Below are 19,285 nucleotides of genomic sequence, written 5' to 3'. Positions count from 1 at the left end.
ATCAGTCTCTGTACAGAGGAGCTGACACTCTAATGTCCCCCCACAGTCACACACTATTATTATACATTTATATAGCTCTGTCATATACCGCAGTGCTGTACAGAAAACACTGAGCCAGTCCCATCAGTCTCTCAGAGGAGCTGACAATCTAATGTCCTCCCACAGTCAGAGTCAAACACTAATATTGTTATAAAATGTTCTCTCTGCAGCTGATCTTTTCCCCATTCCTGATTCCTATTCCTTATTCTGCTCTATGTCTCTGTATGAAGGTGTTAGGGACAGGTTGGCCATTTCCTGATGACTTCTGGGGTAATGATGAATTAGCAGCTATGGAGGTCAAGCTATCAGAGATCACTGAATGAGGAGAGGCAGCAGGGAGATCCTTGCATTGCTGGTCCTCAGGTGCAGCTTCCCTTCCAGCAAGGAGAATAGTGAGAAGCACATTGGTGACATTACCAGTCAGAGGCCGCAGAGCCCTAGATGACGAGCTATCAGAATACAGAACAAGGTGCCTAGGCACAGGTATAAAAAAGACAGATTTTATACAGCAGTGCTCAGACACAATTACAATTTCTATATAATCTCTATAACACTGTAAATCTTGAGTTGAGGTCCATTTTCTGCCTGGACTCGTTCCCTAAACAGCCGCGCCTCTCTTCCATCTTTCCTGTATTTGCTCGCAAATCTGTTTTATTGCTGTTTGGTGAAGCGGGCATTAACTGGCTTCATCACGTCTCCAGATAAAAGCCGCCCGAGGGCCGATATTATGCGAAACACGTGAATTCCAAACGTTTATTGTGATTTAATGGCCGGGCTTAATCTTTTATAGGTATAATTGTACAGAAGCCCTCAAGCCCTGACAAGCCACCTAATATGATGATGATGCTGATCTTCCATTATAGGGAACGAGCTCGGAGTAATGGCTGATGTAACACATGGCTCCAAATTGCTACAGCCGTGAGTACAAAACGTCTTTTTATTACAAGCTTTCTCTTGCCATGAAGGAACTGCTTTGCTTCTCTAAAAAGGAACCCTGTGGCCTCATAACTCCATTATCATTCACAAACATGGTGTTATTGGTGTTTCTTCACCAGCCAGTTGCACTGTTATATGAATTTTTGCTGGCCACATCCTAGGCAGGTGGGTAACATGGAACAATGCACGGTTTATTCAACTCCTGCATGAGCTGTACTGTCCATCAGCAAAATATGACAGGGCCTCTTTTTTAACAATCATGTCATATGGGAAATTGGCTTTTCCTTACCTTGATTGGTCTTTCCAGTTCTGGTTTCTTGTACCGGAGCCACATCATGCCGATGATTGCCAAAGCCACGCACAGCCAGTTAAAGAAGCTGAAGAAATTGATGACGGAGAAAATGTCGTTGGAGAAGGCGTAGAGGAGCGTCATGGCGCACTGGGGGAAGAATAGAGAGGACGCAGAATGTTAGGGAGCAGCAAATGATACAATATCACAAATTGCTGCCAGGCCAGATCTGAGATTTACCAGATTTTACTTTGCCACACAGAGTGGCCCCTGAGATTTGATCTGTTCTATGCTGTAGGTAATGTAGAACTAAAGGCTTTAGTATGACAAATCCCGGGTCCAGGGCTCCAAAAACTCGCCAAGACTGGTGAAGACTATCATGGAAGAACCTGGATGATCCAGCAAACCAGGAATGGATCTGCTCCAGTATTGGATACATTTACCAACTGATAGAAAATCATTTTTATTAAATCCATTCCAGGTTTGCTAAATTACCCAGGTTGTCCCATGATAGCTTCTCTTCCCCAGTCTGGTTATTTAGTTGTCACATTGAGCATGTTGTCTTATATCAGTGACAGAGGCGATATCACATGCTGAATGTCTTGTGCTCAGACATGGGACTCCTTCATAAGATCCTCATTCTTAAAGCATAAATAAACTCAAAACCAAAAAAAAAAAAACACTTACCTTTAATCCCGCAGATCTGTCTATCAGTCGGGAGGTTTCTTTATTCGGGTCCCACGATGTCCCGGTATCTGTCATCGGTCCGGCGCAGAGGAAGTGCCAAACCCCGACATCTTCTTCCGGGTTCTTCTTTCTGCATCACCTGATCTGCACATGCGTGAGGTCAGCAAGGAATGGGCTCCTTCTGCGCATGCCCAAGATCAGGGCCGAGAGCCTCCCGGGATGCGTGACGTAGGTAACCGGGGAGGCTTTGCGCTCCCATTCTGTGCTGATCGCCGCCGGTGTTGAACTTAATAAAATTTTTACTTTAAATAAACAAAGTTGTCTACCCTTTTATGTAAAGTAAAAACTTAGAGTTAGGTACGCTTTAACATCCTTTTTTTTTTAAAGTGAACCTGTAATGGCCCAGATGTTACCATGCAAAAGTTTAGGTATTTCCTGATATAGTGGTGACACAATGTGAAGGTGACACTGAGGCGACTTCATATACTTGATGTCCAGTAGGATTTAATGATCCTCAATATAACATAATGCAATGTACAATGTATATAACTGGTCTGAAAGAGATTCCTGTTTTCGTTAATAAAACTGGAGTTTAGTTATAGAATGATGATCGTCTATAAAGCCATAAAAAAGGCAACCTAACCAATCAGATTCACCCTCTCATTCCTCCAGCGATAGGAGAATAGGATTCTATTTGGCTGCTATCATAATACGGACAGCTCTTCCTTCAGCTCAGGGATCAATGCACCTAATGGATATAATTATGAATATTTACTGGATGAATACCAGACACCAGAAATCAATAGAAAATTCGGACTTACTGTGAAGATCAGAGAGGGCATAGGTGTCAGCAGTCGCGGGTGGATCATTGCCAGGAGAGATGGTAGGTGACCTTCCCTGGCTCCCACAAAGAAAAGTCTGGAAAGGAAAGAATAAAATCCTGATAAGAAAATCTGACATGCTGAGAATTGTTTTATTTTGCATTTCATTTATTTGATATAAACTAAAGATTTTTTTAGTGGTACTGCTGTGGTTCTCTGGTGTCAATCAAGGTCCCCTGATTATCACAGAAACAAATGGAGTTGGTGGAAACCAAGTTGAGGGTATGAAGTGGCACCAAATGTTCTAAAAGACAGTAGATGTTGTCTTGGTGTCACCTTTGATTCTGCCCTCTCATTTACCCCTCATATTCAGAACATTTCCAGGTCCTGTCACTTTCACCTACGCAACATCTCCAAAATCCGCCCCTACCTGTCCCCTGAGACCACCAAACTCCTTGTACATGCTCTTATCATCTCCCGTCTGGACTACTGTAACCTCCTCCTCTCTGGTATTCCACTAACCCGACTCTCTCCTCTACAATCTATTATGAATGCTGCAGCCAGACTCATCCATCCTTCCCTCCGCTCCTCTTCCGCTACATCTCTTTGTAGTTCTCTCCATTGGCTTCCATTTCACGTGAGAATCAAATTCAAGCTCCTGTGCTTTGCCTTCAAATCCCTCCACAGTTATTGTCCCACTTACATTTCTGACATGGTAAAAAAATACTCCCCCTGCCGCTCTCTCCGCTCCTCCAATGACCTACTAATGACTTCCTCACTCATAACCTCATCACACGCACAGATACAAGACTTCTCTAGAGCTGCCCCAACTCTCTGGAATGGTCTCCTTGTCCTATTCAGCTTGCTCCTACTTTCTGCTCATTTAAAGGAGCACTCAAACCCATTTTTTTCAAACTTGCCTACCCGTCTTCTTCTGTCAATTTAAACCATCACTACTTCCCACCACTACATATCTCCCATCCTATTGTGTGTGAAATTCCCCCACCTACTAGATTGTAAGCTCTTCAGGGCAGGGACCTCTCCTCCTGTATCACTGTCTGTATTAGTCTGTCATTTGCAATCCCTATTTAATGTACAGCGCTGCGTAATATGTTGGCGCTATATAAATCCTGTTTAATAATAATAATATTAATAATAAAGAGAACCTCAATGACACTGCAACCACATTAAAAAAAAACTCAACGCATGTCAATAGGTCTCCTCACCACTTCTTGGTGCACAGCCATGGCCATTCAGCACCTGGGAACAGTTACCTGTGCTCCCATGAGAAAAATGTACGAGACGTTTAAGGCTTTTTTTTTTTTGTTGTTTTTTGGATCATCATTTAGAATGCACTGAAATATAAATAGGATTTACAGTTGCTTTCAAGTTTATGGGAAACCGGATTACCTGGAAGAGGTGAAGAGAGATCCATTGACAGATCCGAAACATGAGAGCCCGACAAACACGGGGATGATCCAGGCCATGACTCCCAAGTGGTAATTCCCAAAATCCTATAGGAAGAGCAGTAGATATTAAGAAAGGATGCAAAGCAAAGGATGCAGATGGAACATGGTGATAGATAAACACTGGTAAGGAGAAAGAATGACAGATGCTGGACTTGTTTCTTTAATATATTATAGTCCAACCTTCACCTTTACCTCCTCCACTCCTAAAGACATATTAATATTTAATGTACAGCGCTGCGTACTATGTTGGAGCTATATAAATCCATAAAATAATAATAATAATATTTGTGTAACCCTTTCTGGGAGATAGCTCACTGCTTGCTTTGGTTGAGGGCTCTTGAGAGGAGTCATGAGGCCGGGTGCTGCCTCTGTTGCATTGGTATACAAATAAAAACAAGAAAACTAAACTTCTTTTTGCCTTGGGCCTCGAAAGTGCTAGCAGAACAGGATGAGTAACATTTAGGTGTCACAGGTTCCGGTATAATTTAGCACCTCAAACTGCACTGTAGATGACACCGACCTCCTAAACAACTTAATCTTACAACTACCTGAAAATATACAAACTGTGCAGGACAAATCCCAGGTGTCAGGGTAATGTGAAATGTTACACCTGGTGACTAACATTTCCCAACCTTCACAATGGAGGACAAATGTCCCCTACGATACTGACCCAACTTATTCCTAAATTCATTCTATACCTGCAAACTTCACGGATGAGCATACTACAACAACCATTTACCTTCCTATTCCTCCATAGGTCCCTTAGATTGTAAATGTTGTTTTATTAAACAATCTTGCAATCACATAATATATACAATATTTACAATTTTTACATAAATAGAAAAATAAACATTAGGCATTACACCAAACCCAAATATAAATATTTTACTTTCCTGAAACAAAATGAAACATATTTTCAAACTCCTATACTATGCTGATCACAAACCCTTCATCCTATATGCAGCCCTTTTTTAAAATTCAATTCAAATAAAAAAATTTAATCCCTAGATTGTAAACTCTTGTGGCAAGGCTGCTCCACTTTTGTCCAGGAAGGGTCTCATTTATCCAGGTTGTATTTGAACTGAAGAAGCAGCTTGGAAGGCTGCGAAACGTTGTCAACATAAATAACCACTACCAGATATACTGCCCAATCTTTGTTCTTCAGAATGTTATGTAATATATTTAGTATGAATGTTATGTAATATATTTAGTATGTGAGTGTACAGCGCGGCAGTATATGTTTCCTCTCTATGAAAAAATAACATTAACTTACCACAGCCACAGCCTCGGAGGTCAGCATCTGCTCCGGTGTCAGGGTGGTGAAATAGGCCAGGTTGGTGAGGACGTACACCAAGGTGACAATGGGCAGAGAGATGATGATGGCGCGAGGTAGATTTCTGCAGACAAATGATACAATGTATAAAAAAGATCTCCCGTAATATGTGACATGTAACGCTGATAGGGATGTGTCGTCCCCCTAATGGGGAGTCTATAGGGGTCAGACTGGGGTATGTCAGGGTATTACGGAGGTCACTTACTTGTAAGGTTCTATCATTTCTTCAGTGACAAAGTTCAAGTAATTCCTGCAGCCAGAGCAGAGAAATATGTTAGAGAAGGTGTCAAATCCATTTTATAATCATAATACAGAATACAACAGAGCCAATCAGAACTTTGATTTCAGATTTTAAGAAACGTATTGGTTGGTGCATTTTGTTCTAAATAGTGACCTGAAATGATAGGTGGGCGGAGCTGGGAACTCAGGTGTAGGGATCTCACCCTTGGAGATCTATAAAGCAGGTAAGTGGCTATACAGACCCTGTCATCAACTTCAATAACTGCAGGTAAAATCATGTTATAATGCTTTCTAGCAATGTTTTCCTTAGCAAATACAACTTTATATACCTGCAATGTGCCTTTGAATGTTGTAGAAAATTTGGCAACTTTAGGAAGAGTCCGTTTCCTAATTTACCTTCCCTCCTTACACATCACAGCCGTTGGCTCTTCTCGGAGTGATGAACTACTTTCTGTGCTGCCCCAGCTCCTCTGCCCCTTATCTTTCCAACATGAACTGTTAAGTAGCAGCCTGGGAAGTAGTGAATGGGAATAATATAGCTTGTCATTAGATTCTGCTGACTTCACACCCAATATGGCGGCTCCCAGTGGTGTCTCTTGGTTTGCCCCTGTAAACTTGGGGTAATCTGTGCCCAGGGGTAAAAAAAGATTTGCATAGCTCCACCCCCTGTCTAAAGCATAGACCCCTCATTTGTGCTAGAAGCCCTGCAGATATTTGTTTTCAGAGGTTTCTACTGCCCTTCACAATGCTTTATGAAGGCTTTTTGGTTCCTTACTGTCCTCCTCACCAAAACCCCTCTAGTAAAGATTCCTGTAAACTTAGGAATTGTTATTTCTTGGAAGACACTCTAAGAAATAACGATATAATTATGGTACAAACATGCTACAAATAAACATATACAAATACTCATCTGCTTCCATTGTGGAATGTGGAATGATATAATAATATACAAAACCCACACTCACCATCCGCCATATGCAAACAGCCCGCTGTATAATGCCAGGACCCATTTCCCGACATCGGTACTGGTATTGTCAAAGGAGTGTTCAAGGCTCAGGCTGGTGACGTCTCCTGCGGGATGAACGGAATGAGAATCTTATAACAATGTGTATGTCACATCTCAGATCAGATTATAAATCTCTGCAAGGAATAATTCACTTCGCCAAGTGAATGTGCTGAATATTTGCAAAGAATACCCAATCAGCAGAAGAGAAATCCAAAAAGTCAGAATTTTGTCCTTGCACATAGCTGGGGTAGGAAGGCTTTAAACTAAGTGAAATTTCCCTTACAAAAAGATAATTTGTTGCTATGTGAATGACCTACAGGCCTACAGAAGGACAGAGGAATAAATGTCGCCCAAAATTCCACCTCTTCCTGTCCTAAACTATAGAAATAAGTTTTGCTTTAACTTTCTGTGCTCTGATTTTTTCCTTCTTGTTGCAGAATACTTCCCATTGTATATTACTTTATCAGCAAATGTTGAACATTTCACAATATTACAAGACGTATCTTACAATTATGAAAACATTCAGCATTGTAAGATCTTCCCACGGGGCGTCCTTGGATGATTGGCGCAGGGTGACCGGGCGATAAAACTCCATCATTAATAATATCTCATGTTCACTTCTGCCCTCCGCCAAGTCTATGCTTGTAAAATCACCATACAAATCATAGTTTTTTAAAGAACCGAAAGATTTATAAAGGAAAAGTTCCCAAAATTTGAAAAATGTATGTTTTATGCAGCCAATTCCAAACTAAAAGAGGCTTCCTACAAAAACACTTTAAAAGGTGAAAAATCATCAATGTGCATGCAAAGTGTAGAAATTTGTGCAGAGATTTTGTATAAAGAATTGTTCTTGTCACAGATGGAAGGAATGCAGGGAAGTCTATAAAGTGCGTACAAGCTGCTGAACACGCAATCATCGCATGATAGAGTCTATGGGAATGACTTATTAAAGCTCTCCAAGCCTGGAGAGGATACACTTTCATCAGTAAAGCTGGGTGATCCAGAAAACTTGTAATAGATTTCTTAAAAGTCACTGATGAAAGTGTATTCTCTCCAGCCTTGGAGAGCTTTAATAAATCAGACCCAATGGTGGTGATGGCTACAGGTACACAGACGATACGAGGGCCACAGATGTTATCATTGGTGCAACCATGATCATATGAATGTCATGGAATTCAGACAATTCTTTGGAAAGCCCATGGTCTTTCTTTGATTGGGTTGGAGAAGACCTGGCTCCCCCCTGTCCTCCTCCTGGGGCAAAAAGTCCTCCAAATTATGGAAAGAAGAGAAGTGTCACCACACAACCAATTATATATTCTATGGGATGTTTGGTGACTTAGATGTTGTGAAGGTCACAAAATTGGATTTCTTGGATTGGTCATGTTATCCGACCCTACAGAAAAGGTTCTATAACAGTGCCATGAGGACGGAAGACATAAGCTGCAATCTGAATTGCAATGACCCTATTCTCTCCAGCCTGGTCCATCCCTTTCATTCATTGGATTTTAATCGATTTATTCCCGGAGCCTCAGCATCACATATAGGGGTCACCTAGAGTCATCTGCATGAAAGTCCAACCTGCCTAGGAATGCCCAATCTTCCAGACTGGCATCAGGGCATTTTGATTCCTGTATACCCCAAGAGTCAGCCTGCTCCTTGCACCAGGACCAAGGGGTTAAAGAGCAGTAAAGAAGTAGGGTGATGTTTCCATGCACAGCCCCCCCAAGCCTGTATTGTATAGAGAAGCAAAGAGACCCGGCAATGATGTCACATGGTGTAAAAGTTTTATCCAAATTTTACACGGCTTGCTCCTACTTTCTGCTCATTTAAAAGAGCCCTCAAAACCCATTTTTTCAAACTTGCCAACCAATCCTATTCTGTCTCTTTAAACCGTCACTACTTCCCACTAATCTATATCTCCCCTCCTATTGTGTGATACTTCCCCCACCTCTTAAGCTGCATACACACGTGCAATTATTGTGAAAGATCCCTTCCAACGACCAAGGACTGAACAATGCATGAACAAGTGATGTACATACAGCACGGTTCTGCTCTATGGAGAGGGGAGTTAGTGAGCGACGGAGCGGCACCCCACTGTGGACTCTCCCGTCTCCATTGCATTATGATCTTTCGTCATCCATCTTCTGTGGGATCAGCCAGGACGGGCGTTCGGATGATGGACAACGGGCGCTGTACACACGCCAGATTCTTGTCTGATATTGGCCCTGAGACAATTATCGGGCGAGAACCATTGGACGTGTGTACGTAGCTTTAGATTGTAAGCTCTTCCTCCTCACCTCTTGTGTCACTGTCTGTATCTGTCTGTCATTAGCAACCCCTGTTTAATGTACAGCACTGCGTAATATGTTGGTGCTATATAGATCCTGTTTATTGTTAATAATAATAAATACATTAATGAGTTGGAGGAGAGAGAGGAAACAGGAAAGATGAAATATAAGCAAAAAATCTTCTTCTTTATTTCCACCATATATGGTATGGTAATATAATAAAATTATAAAATAAAAAGAAATCTCTGCAGGTGCTATAAAGACATCACCACATCTCCTTTATCTCAGTGTGTAGAATAGGGAGAGGTAGTAGAAGGTTTCTAGGAAGTAAATAGATAATAATTTCTAGAGATCCCCATCACACAATCATCATGCAGAGAGGAACAGAGGGATTTGGCTTTGTCAGGCGGTCGGGTTAATATTTGCATTCCATGACTGTGTGGAATAACTCTGCCGGTCGCCTGAAGCCGGCGTCTGACGGAAGTCTCTGAGCCACGTGAGGCGTCTCAGCCTAATCTATGGCAAGGCTTGTCACATGACGGGCAGCCCGGTCCCACTCGCCCCAGGGGCCAAACAATGCCTCCTTCCAGTCGTTGTTAACTCTTTTTATTCTAAGAAGCCTGCAACTTACAAACATATCAGTGCTACAGTAACCTGTTCAAATTCCGTAACTGGATTCCTATTGCCTGTTGGTGCTGTATTTGTTTATTACCAATAATTGACCTTTACACTAACCCAAGCGTCACCCTAAATTATATCTCAAACCCTAAAACATTGATCCTTATAAAAACCTTTTGGGGCCATATCAAACCCTTCTTACTGTCACCTTACACCTACTCCAACCTTCTCCTTACCCCTACAACATATCTCAACGCCTGATTGGGTCGTGTTTCTCAACTAGAGTTCTATGGACCTTTTAGGGTTCCTCCAGAGGTTGCTGAGGGCTCCTTGCGCAATTTGTGCTTCTCGGATCAGACTAAGTGACACCAATGGTATTTTTCTATCTGTAAAGGTGACAGTCAAAAAGATTTTTTGCCATTGACCATTGAGAGGAAAAATACATTCTTCCCAATGGACCGCAATGCAAGAGGCATTCTTCCCACTGACCATCACACTAATATATTGTGAGCTCTTGCTATAGTAATTACAGCCGGGGTTCCTTAGGGACCCATACATTTTTCAGCAGGGGTTCCCCATGTTAAAAAGGCAGAGAAATGCTGAGATAAAAGTTATAACCTTGACCTTGTGCTGCTGCATGCTAATTGCCTAACTTCATGATTATTTTGTCAGTTTTGTATTTTGTTTGTGCGGAGTTATGTATACAAGTATAAAAGCCTGGAACCCAGTGGTGCAGAGGTAAACTGACGAGGGGCAATGCCTGCAGAAGAACTCATACTGAGCAAAAAGCACATAAAGCAAGCTTTTGCTACTTCATTCAACACACTTAATAAAGCCACTTGAGTGTGAATGAATTCTTAAAATTTCCACCCAACCATAATCATCAGTGCTCTATTGTGATCAGAAACGGATGAACAGTCTCCTCATAGACATGACTGCGGTTCCTGTGAATGGGATTTTCTTTTATGCTATTTTGCTGACTCAGGGTTCTGCTATCAGAACCAAGAGGCTTGGAAATTATTTACAAGTCTGATATGAGGAATCTGATTGTTCTATGAAGCCAGGAACACAAGCTGGAAGTTGGCATGGTTGGGGAAATAATACTATATTAGAATTGCATTGAGCACTCCAGCTGTAATGAACTGAAATGTAGCACACACAGGGCCGCACTGGGTGGTGGGGTCATTCCATGAACAGGGGTAAAATTTTCCTTATGAAGTAGTTTTATCTTATGTATACCCAGAATATAAGCATGGCACCCATTGACTGGTAAGAACTACATTGCCTCAGTTTTATGCAATGCACCCCCTAGCTTGGCTATATGACCCAAATGTGGCAGTCACTTGACTAGACCAATATTTTTCTCCAAAGACTAGGAAAGGATCAGCATTTCCAGTACAACAATTTTCCAACAGTGAATCCCTCTATATAAATTACCAGTCAAACTAAGTTTCTATGCAACTTCACATTTGTGCACAATTACTGGAAAATGTGTTAGAGATCAAACCATTGGCCGGGCAGCAAATGTAAGATTTTAGGTGGCCCTCACTCCTGACTTTTAATAGTTACTGATTAATTCTGTACCTTATATCCTTAAAACAGAACCTTGAATAAACACATTTGCTTCCTGCATGAAAGGAAGATAACAGAAGAACCAGTTGGAATAAAGAGTCCAAAATAAAAGCTTTGATAGGAAAATCTAATGCAAATTCCTCTATTTTCAGCCTTGATAGTGCAACTGCTTTGCACATTTTTGCACCACTTAATATCCAATTGAGCACTAATATATTATTGTGCAAAACTTGTCTCCCTGGTTCCTGATCATATACACGCAGCCTTGAAGAAGGGGGAACCCCTGAAATGTGGTGGCTTTTTTGGTACCAACATATCCTCATATCCAGCACTGCTCACTCTCCAACAAATAATTTGCTTCCTAATGGTATAACAATTCTTCGAGGCATGAAGCCAAATCCAAGATGGAGCAATGGTTACTACATCAGCCTACATAATGAAATGTAATTTTTATTTCTCCAGGAATGTGTAGAAAAGTTCCAATCCTCCACAAACCCAACTGGCCCAGACCTGATCACCATCTAATAACCGCCAAGATCGACCATCAATCCACCAGAGAGAGCGACCTAACATTTAACAATTACAATGTGTTATGTTACAATTTTCTGATAAAGGAAATTGAGAATTGTTGGTTATTCTTTAATCTGTAAATTCTTAGGAGCTATTAATTGTAAGACTGGACCCAATAGAAATATGAATTGTTACATCATCTGTCACTACAAAAGTCCCTATAGTTTTACACCGCAAAAAATTCTCTGTAGTATTTTAAACCTGGAAATGATATCACAGCTCTCTGCTGCAGAATGCAAATGGCACAGCTCACAAATCCCCAGAAGTTTTGCAATGCAAATAGCTCGGCAGTAAAACTTGTTCTCCTCCTCGGTGACCTACATCTGCACTTCACTCAGAGAAGGAGATCCAAGGTGAAATCCTGCCATGGTTCAGCTATGAAGAAATGAATTTGGCTTTTATTGGGTAGCAGGTCGAGTTTGGTAGCAGAGTAAGAAAGATGTCATTGCTTTGCTCAGATTTGGGATGATTTGGTAACAGTTTGGCTCTAATAGAATGTTTGCTGTGCTTGAGCTACCCAAAGTTCTTTATGTGGGCTGCCAAATTTTATTTATCTCTCCAACTAAGTATTTGGCAATGCAAACTTTGGCTGAAACTGAACATTCAGCTGAAGTGAGCAACACTAACTTTGCATAAAATACTTTATATATTTCATTTTATTTTTAGACCCATGCACTACAGTAATTTGGGGGCTGAGGACTGAAATAAGCAAACCTAAAAGAAACCCTAAAACCTGAGCTCACAGCCAGTGGCCCTATGTCCTTACCAGACCAAGCAACAGTCAGTGGAGCCGGCCAATGACATCAGGACAGAACAGGAGGGGGTGCAAAACTTTCTGTATTTTAAGGAGAACTCAAGGGCAATATAAATATTTACACAACGTTCATGCAGTATATGGGCTGTATATGCAATACAACATTCCTAAACATTAAACTGAAATAAGAATACACCTGAACATAAGAATACACCTGACTCTTGTATATATTTGCTTTTCCTGGTGTAGAGCATTGAACTAGTAATTCAAACAATTAGTTCACCTTACAGCAATTCTTCAATCTCAGTAAATTTTAAACTAACACCTGGGATAAATGTTATACTGCAAAGTGGGACTATTTCTGCACATTTCACCCCCCCATATCATCCCCAGTTATGGGAAGAATAACCCCATCATTGGCCCATGATTGCAATCAGAAACAGCAAACTCATTTACATAGCACAGACCTGGGGGGTCCCGAAAGTCTTACCTGACTCCCCCAACCCAAATCTGGAAACATATTTATTCTCTATTCATGTGACTGGGATGCAGATAGAATAGATGGCATTGCCCTTTGGTTTCAGGTGTATTAGGAGCCACCCCACATCTGCAGAAATAAAATCAGTTCATTGTAGATTTGTATTGTGCAACCTTCTTACAAACCATGCAGGCTTGGCTCCTGGCAGGGTCTCCTTTAGCCTTCAGAATGTAATATTACTTGATATCACCAGCTGCATGGGAGCTTTCCATAGGAGGAGAGTAGAATGGTGCAGTCTATGGAGCTCACTATTGCGGGATGCTTCACCATTGTGCTAAGCCTTTCCTTTATATTCAGTCATCGTAATACTAAGATGAATTATATTAGCTTGTCACCTGATTTTGGCAGTGCAACCTCCCTCTATTGCTCCAGCATCTATGGATAGAGCAGCAGCCAGCTCAGGGGAGGAATACCCTGATCTCAGATTCAGTGCCAGAGATGAGAACACCAGAAGTTAATGGGGTGAAAAAGCGGAACAGCCAGGCACCAAAATGAATGCATGAAAAAAGTAAATTGGTGGTGATTATCATCAAGCATACAGTGGCTTCTTCTGTCTGCAGCTCAGGCAGTGTCATATTACAGGCACTGATGTATCCTGGGACAGACCAGAAGATTGCAGAGAGTGGTGGGACGTTGTCATTCTCCTGGCTGTGGTACCTCTTGGAATGCTAATCAGTCATTTGTTATAATTTGTATTTTGGTTGGAGGGAGCCGCACGTCTCCGGTAATTAGATGAACATTCGCTGGGAGACTCACGAGCAGGAAAAGAAACCGCGCAGACACAAAACAGGTTGCTTTAGGTACAAAGCCAGCCGAAGAGCCCGGGATTTGTCACTAATCCTCTTAGGGAGAGATTTTCTGATGAGGCAAGCATTGAATTTATCATGTTAATTCCAGTCGAGGTGTTCAACTCTTGTGATGGCCGCTGGCAGAGCAACGCCAAGAAGTCGGGGAGGCTGAATGGAATCCTAACGCAGCGGTGGGAGCGCGCACACACGTGCTTTGCAGCACCCTGGGAATACCGGCATAATTCCATCAAAACAAATTACTACTGGAAATCACTTAATAGCTTTAAAGAGAACGCTCACCTGCGAGTTCTGCAAATCTTCCCTAGGATAGAGGGCAGCCACAGGCTCTCCGCATTTTTATTATTATAGATAAGGGGTGGCTATTCATTTTATGTATTGAAAAATGTGTTTCATTTTTGGGGGATAACCTCACCCCTTCATTTTTACTGCCATGGCCTCCTGGAATATTTGCATCACATATCACAAAAGGCTGTGGGCTGCACCTTTTGATATCGGCATCGGGGGCTTTCCTGTAATGTAAAAAATTGCTGATCTCTAACATGCAAAGGAAAATTTTTTTTTAGATTTCCTGGCACGTGATTGGGTATTCTTTGCAAAGTGAATATTCACCACATTCACTGAGCTGAGTGAATTATTCCTTGGAAGATAATCATTCACCTTGCTATGGTTACAGAAATCAGCCCCTGAATGTTATGACCCTCATTGATCGCTGTACTGTTATGCCAATTATCCGTATCACTGCAGCACCTCATTATACGCCTGATTTATTAAAGCTCACCAGGAGAAGATAGAAGAGAGAACCTGGGCGATTCAGGAAACCTGGAATGGATTTCTTAAAAATCATTTGCTGTTGGCAAATGTTTGGACCAGATCCATTCCAGGTTTGCTGGATCAGCGAGATCCACCCAGTATTAGAGATCTTTAATAAATGTGGCCCAAAGATGGAACTCATCAGCCTCCAAGCCCCTCAACTCAGCCCTGCCAGCTCATAGGTTACCTCTTAGATTGTAAGCTCTTCAGGGCAGGGTCCTCTCCTCCTCCTGTGTCACTGTCTGTATTTGTCTGTCATTTGTAACCCCTATTTATTGTACAGCGCTGTGGAATAAGTTGGCGCTATATAAATACTGTTTAATAATAATGATAATAGGAGATAGAAGACCCCCAGCTGGAGCATGGAATCCCCATGTGGATGAATAACAGATTCATTTTTGCATCACAGCAGTGAATTATGAGATTCCTGTGACTTTGTATCATCTTATCCCCCCTTCTATTGTGTGATACATCCCCCTCCTCCTAGATTGTAAGCTCTTCGGGGCAGGTCTTCTCCATTGTGTCACTGTCTGTATCTGTCTGTCATTTGCAACCCCTATTGCATGTACAGCGCTGCGTAATATGTTGGCGCTATATAAATCCTGTTTAATAATAATAATAATAATAATAATAACAATAATATGCAGATCCATAACATCCTCCATGCTGATGCCTCACCTCTGCCCAGCTGTATGAAGCCGAGAAGAATAATCAGACACAGAGCCAGCAGCTTCGCCGCAGCAAATGCGTCCTGGACACGGGTCGCCGCCTTAACACTGTAGCAGTTGATTGCAGTCAGCAGCACTAAAGGAAAAAAAAAAAGAAAATTGCGATAAGGAAAAGAAAGAATGACAAACAGGTTTATATAAAATATTACATAACAGGCGGCAGATGTGGACGGTAGAATGACAGAGATTATGTAACGGCAGATTTTTATTTTCATATCTACAATTCAGCGCAGTGATTCTGGCGCGGTTCCACTGTCAGGTCCGCTCAGATAACGGATCATTAAAATGGATTCAATGCACAGCAACAACTGCCCCAGCTATGCCGAGACATCTCCATCAAATCAAATGAACAAGGAAATTCTATTATTTGTTCCTGATAAATATCCCATCGACGCATTTTGTTTGATAAGTCTGGAAAAATACTTGTTGATCCTGCCAGACATCTAGTGAACGGTGCCTGTTGTGCACTCCTGTTACATTGTTTCCAACTATCTACATGACTACAGAACAGCTCCTGCTATGTTATTGAAGTGGAGTGGGTGGGGGGTGTTTAGCGTTTTAAAACTTTTGCTGTATTAGGACAATGTTTATGTTTTTTGCAGGAACATTACGAAAAATGTCTGAAAAAAGAAAACGAATGCAGCCACCACCTCTAAGGACACCTTTAATGCAATTTATTCTTCTTCTTGGTGGAAGACACATTTTTGATGGAAAAAAATGTCACAGCTTTGTGAATCATATTTATACAAGCCACACACAACATCAGACTCCAGCAAATACTGCAGCTGTGCTAAATCAGCAATTCCAATCAGTTCATTTTCATTTAAATTATATTCTAAATAAAATAGAAAATTTGGCTTTCAAATTGTTTTTTTCCAGCTGTTGTTAGGACTGCCTACCCCAATCTTTTATTGCACATTCAGTTTCGATATATTGGCCCCCTCTGCCGGTTCTGTAGGCCCGGGAATAATGCAGCGACCCCTGACAAGGCCTCCAATTGCTACACAACCGGGTGATTTGTTCAGTCACGGCCCAACAAAGGTTAGATTGTGCCTCTTGGCAGGTATGCCAGGCTTTTGTTGCTGCACCAATTAGCACTGAATACCATGAGGAATAATAACCCAAAGCCCTACAATGGCAGCTCTGAATCTGTAGAAGCAGCACAGCTAAAGGAATATGGAAAAACCGGACAAACACCTCGGGACTACAACCTCCCTACTAATGATATTATTTCCTTTTTATGCAAACTCAAAGATTTTGTTTACTGCCCCTTTTTACAGTCCTTGTCGTAATGAAAACTTTCATAGATCAAGTCATACCCAAAATGACATCTTATTTCCCCTGCCCCTGTTGGTTTTACACATACATTCTGCTGTTCAGCCCCGCCCCTGAGCTTCTTGGCCACACCCTGGAGCTTTTTGAACACACCCTTGAAATGCCTAGTCACACCCATGAGCTTCTAAGTCACACCCCTGAGACAGTCAGTCACACTGCTGAGCTACTTAGCCACACCCCCAAACTGCTCAGCCACGCTGCTGAGTTTATTAACCACACCCCTGAGATTCTTAGCCACACCCCTGAGATTCTTAGCCCCACTCCTGAGATGCTTAGCCACATTGCTGAATTTCTTAGTCACAACTCTGAGCTGTTTAAAGAGACATGACAGTTATAAGGAAGATGCAGAGATAGGAATTGTAAATGGAACAGTTCACAATGAAAATGGTAACAAAGCAATTAAAACCCTTTATAAAAACTGGACAAGATTATAGGACGAGAGCGCACTTCTATACGTGAACAAATACTTGTGCCCGTTTCAAGTTGAAGCTAAAGGATACCTTGACTATCCGGAAGACCCTCCCTGGTCACCTCAATGGTTCCAGTTTCACTTATACACTAAGGGCCAAGCCCTGCACACCCGCCACCCCCTATCCAATGAAGATGCCCATAAAGGTGCCCACATTGGAGAATGGCATGACATTGGTAGAGCTCAGCCAAGAACAAAATAGAGCTCAAATAGAGAGGCACATGGAGGGTTGTCTGGCTGTATCCGTATCCTGACTTACCCACTCCTAGAAAGGGTTAAACCCTCATCAGATTATCTTTGCCCTCCAATTAGGCAGCCAGAAATACCTGACGCAATTAAAACAATTCTTTCCCCCTCCATACACTTTAACAGACATGAATGGAGTTTGGGGGGGAGGAGAACTATGTTGGCGTGAATCCATCTTTCACATCCTCTACAACATTTCATATCCTGGATTAGTCACAGAGATTGTAGTAATAAAGTTACGGCGTGTTCTGCTCATGTACATATGGACGAGTGGGGTGGGGACTTCCCATGGCTGATGTGTGGCAATGGGCCTGATTTATTAAAGCTCTTCAAGGCTGGAGAGGATCAGTAAAGCTGGGTGATCCAGCAAGCCTGAAATGGACCTGGTCCAGGAATAAAAACATTTGTTAACAAATAGCAAATTACTTTTGAGAAATCCATTCCAGGTTTGCTGGATCCCCCAGGTTCACTGATGAAATGTATCTTATCCAGCTTTTGGGAGCTTTAATAAATCAGACCCAATGAATGAGCAGGGACAGCACAGCCCAAAGAGTTCACCGGAAGAACTGACTTAGCAGGAAATTCACTAAATTCTACAACTCCCCCCCCCCTTACCACGCTGATAAATCTACAATATGAAGAACTGCCGATGTGATGTTATCATACAGGATGAGCAGAGAACACGTCGGACAGTACCTTGTATCAGAATGAATGGCAACCAAATGTACCAGTTTGTACTTGTTCTGGGGCCCCTAAGTGTCAGAGTGTGATTGGACCCCACCCCACAAGTAAGTGTGCACTTTGCCATTGTACTGAGAACTATCAGTACGTATAATATTGTTCTGGTCCCCCCAAGTGTCAGTTTGTCATTGTACTGGGACCCCCCAAATGTGAATGTGTCATTTACTAGGAACCTTAAGTGTCAGTGTATCAATGTTCTGGGCCCCCCAACTGTCATTGTACTAAACCTCAGGGGTCATTGTACTGAACCCCATGTCTTTGTAGTGAGCCCCCCCAAGTATCATTGTTCTGGGATCCCAACGTGTCAGTGTCATTGTAATGAGATCCCTCAAATGTTGAACTGGGACCCCTTTATTGTCAGAGTTGAATTGAATGACCCCCCCCCCCCAAGTGTCAGTGTGTCAATGCATCCTATTTCTTCCATCTGGGAAGACCCCCAAACACTCTCCTTTGGTCCTGATTGGCAAATTTAGTCATTTCAGTCAATGGAAATATCATTTCATCTGCAGAGCGCAACTACAGGTGACCCATGCAGTGCAGCCCATACTCCCCGATTATTAGACAATCCCGCTCACACTGACCCTACAGGTGCAGGTGGCCAGAACAAGCCCCCCGTCAAAATAAAACCTCTGGTCAGGATAAGCCCCCCCGGTCATAATAAACCCCCCAGTCATAATAAATCCCTGGTCATAATAAACCCCCAGTTAGAATAAGTGCCCAGTCATAATAAACCCCCAGTCATAATAAATCCCCGGTCAGAATAAGCCCCCCGGTCATAATAAACCCCCCGTCATAATAAACCCTCGGTCAGAATAAGCCCCCCGGTCATAATAAACCCCCCGTCATAATAAACCCTCGGTCATAATAAATCCCCGGTCAGAATAGGCCCCCCCAGTCATAATAAACCCCCGATCAGAATAAGCCCCCCGGTCATAATAAACCCCCCGTCATAATAAATCCCCGGTCATAATAAACCCCCAGTTAGAA

The 19,285-nt window shown here is 42.2% G+C and overlaps 1 protein-coding gene across 1 annotated transcript in view; it reads right to left on the bottom strand.

The window, feature by feature from the left end:
- Nucleotides 1–19,285, bottom strand: part of SLC7A5 (solute carrier family 7 member 5) — a 32,296-nt gene that overhangs the window by 6,741 nt on the left and 6,270 nt on the right. Inside the window, exons 2-8 of the mRNA XM_072421360.1 lie at nt 15,458–15,583; nt 6,780–6,885; nt 5,780–5,824; nt 5,515–5,638; nt 4,183–4,286; nt 2,773–2,869; nt 1,265–1,414 (exon numbers count right to left, since the gene is read on the bottom strand). Of these exons, the coding sequence (XP_072277461.1) occupies nt 1,265–1,414; nt 2,773–2,869; nt 4,183–4,286; nt 5,515–5,638; nt 5,780–5,824; nt 6,780–6,885; nt 15,458–15,583 (752 nt within the window). The remainder of the gene's footprint in view (nt 1–1,264; nt 1,415–2,772; nt 2,870–4,182; nt 4,287–5,514; nt 5,639–5,779; nt 5,825–6,779; nt 6,886–15,457; nt 15,584–19,285) is intronic.

This window comes from Pyxicephalus adspersus, chromosome 9 (genome assembly GCF_032062135.1).
Source record: "Pyxicephalus adspersus chromosome 9, UCB_Pads_2.0, whole genome shotgun sequence".
Classification (NCBI taxonomy): Eukaryota; Metazoa; Chordata; class Amphibia; order Anura; family Pyxicephalidae; genus Pyxicephalus; species Pyxicephalus adspersus.
This window is presented reverse-complemented; position numbering and strand designations above follow the sequence as displayed.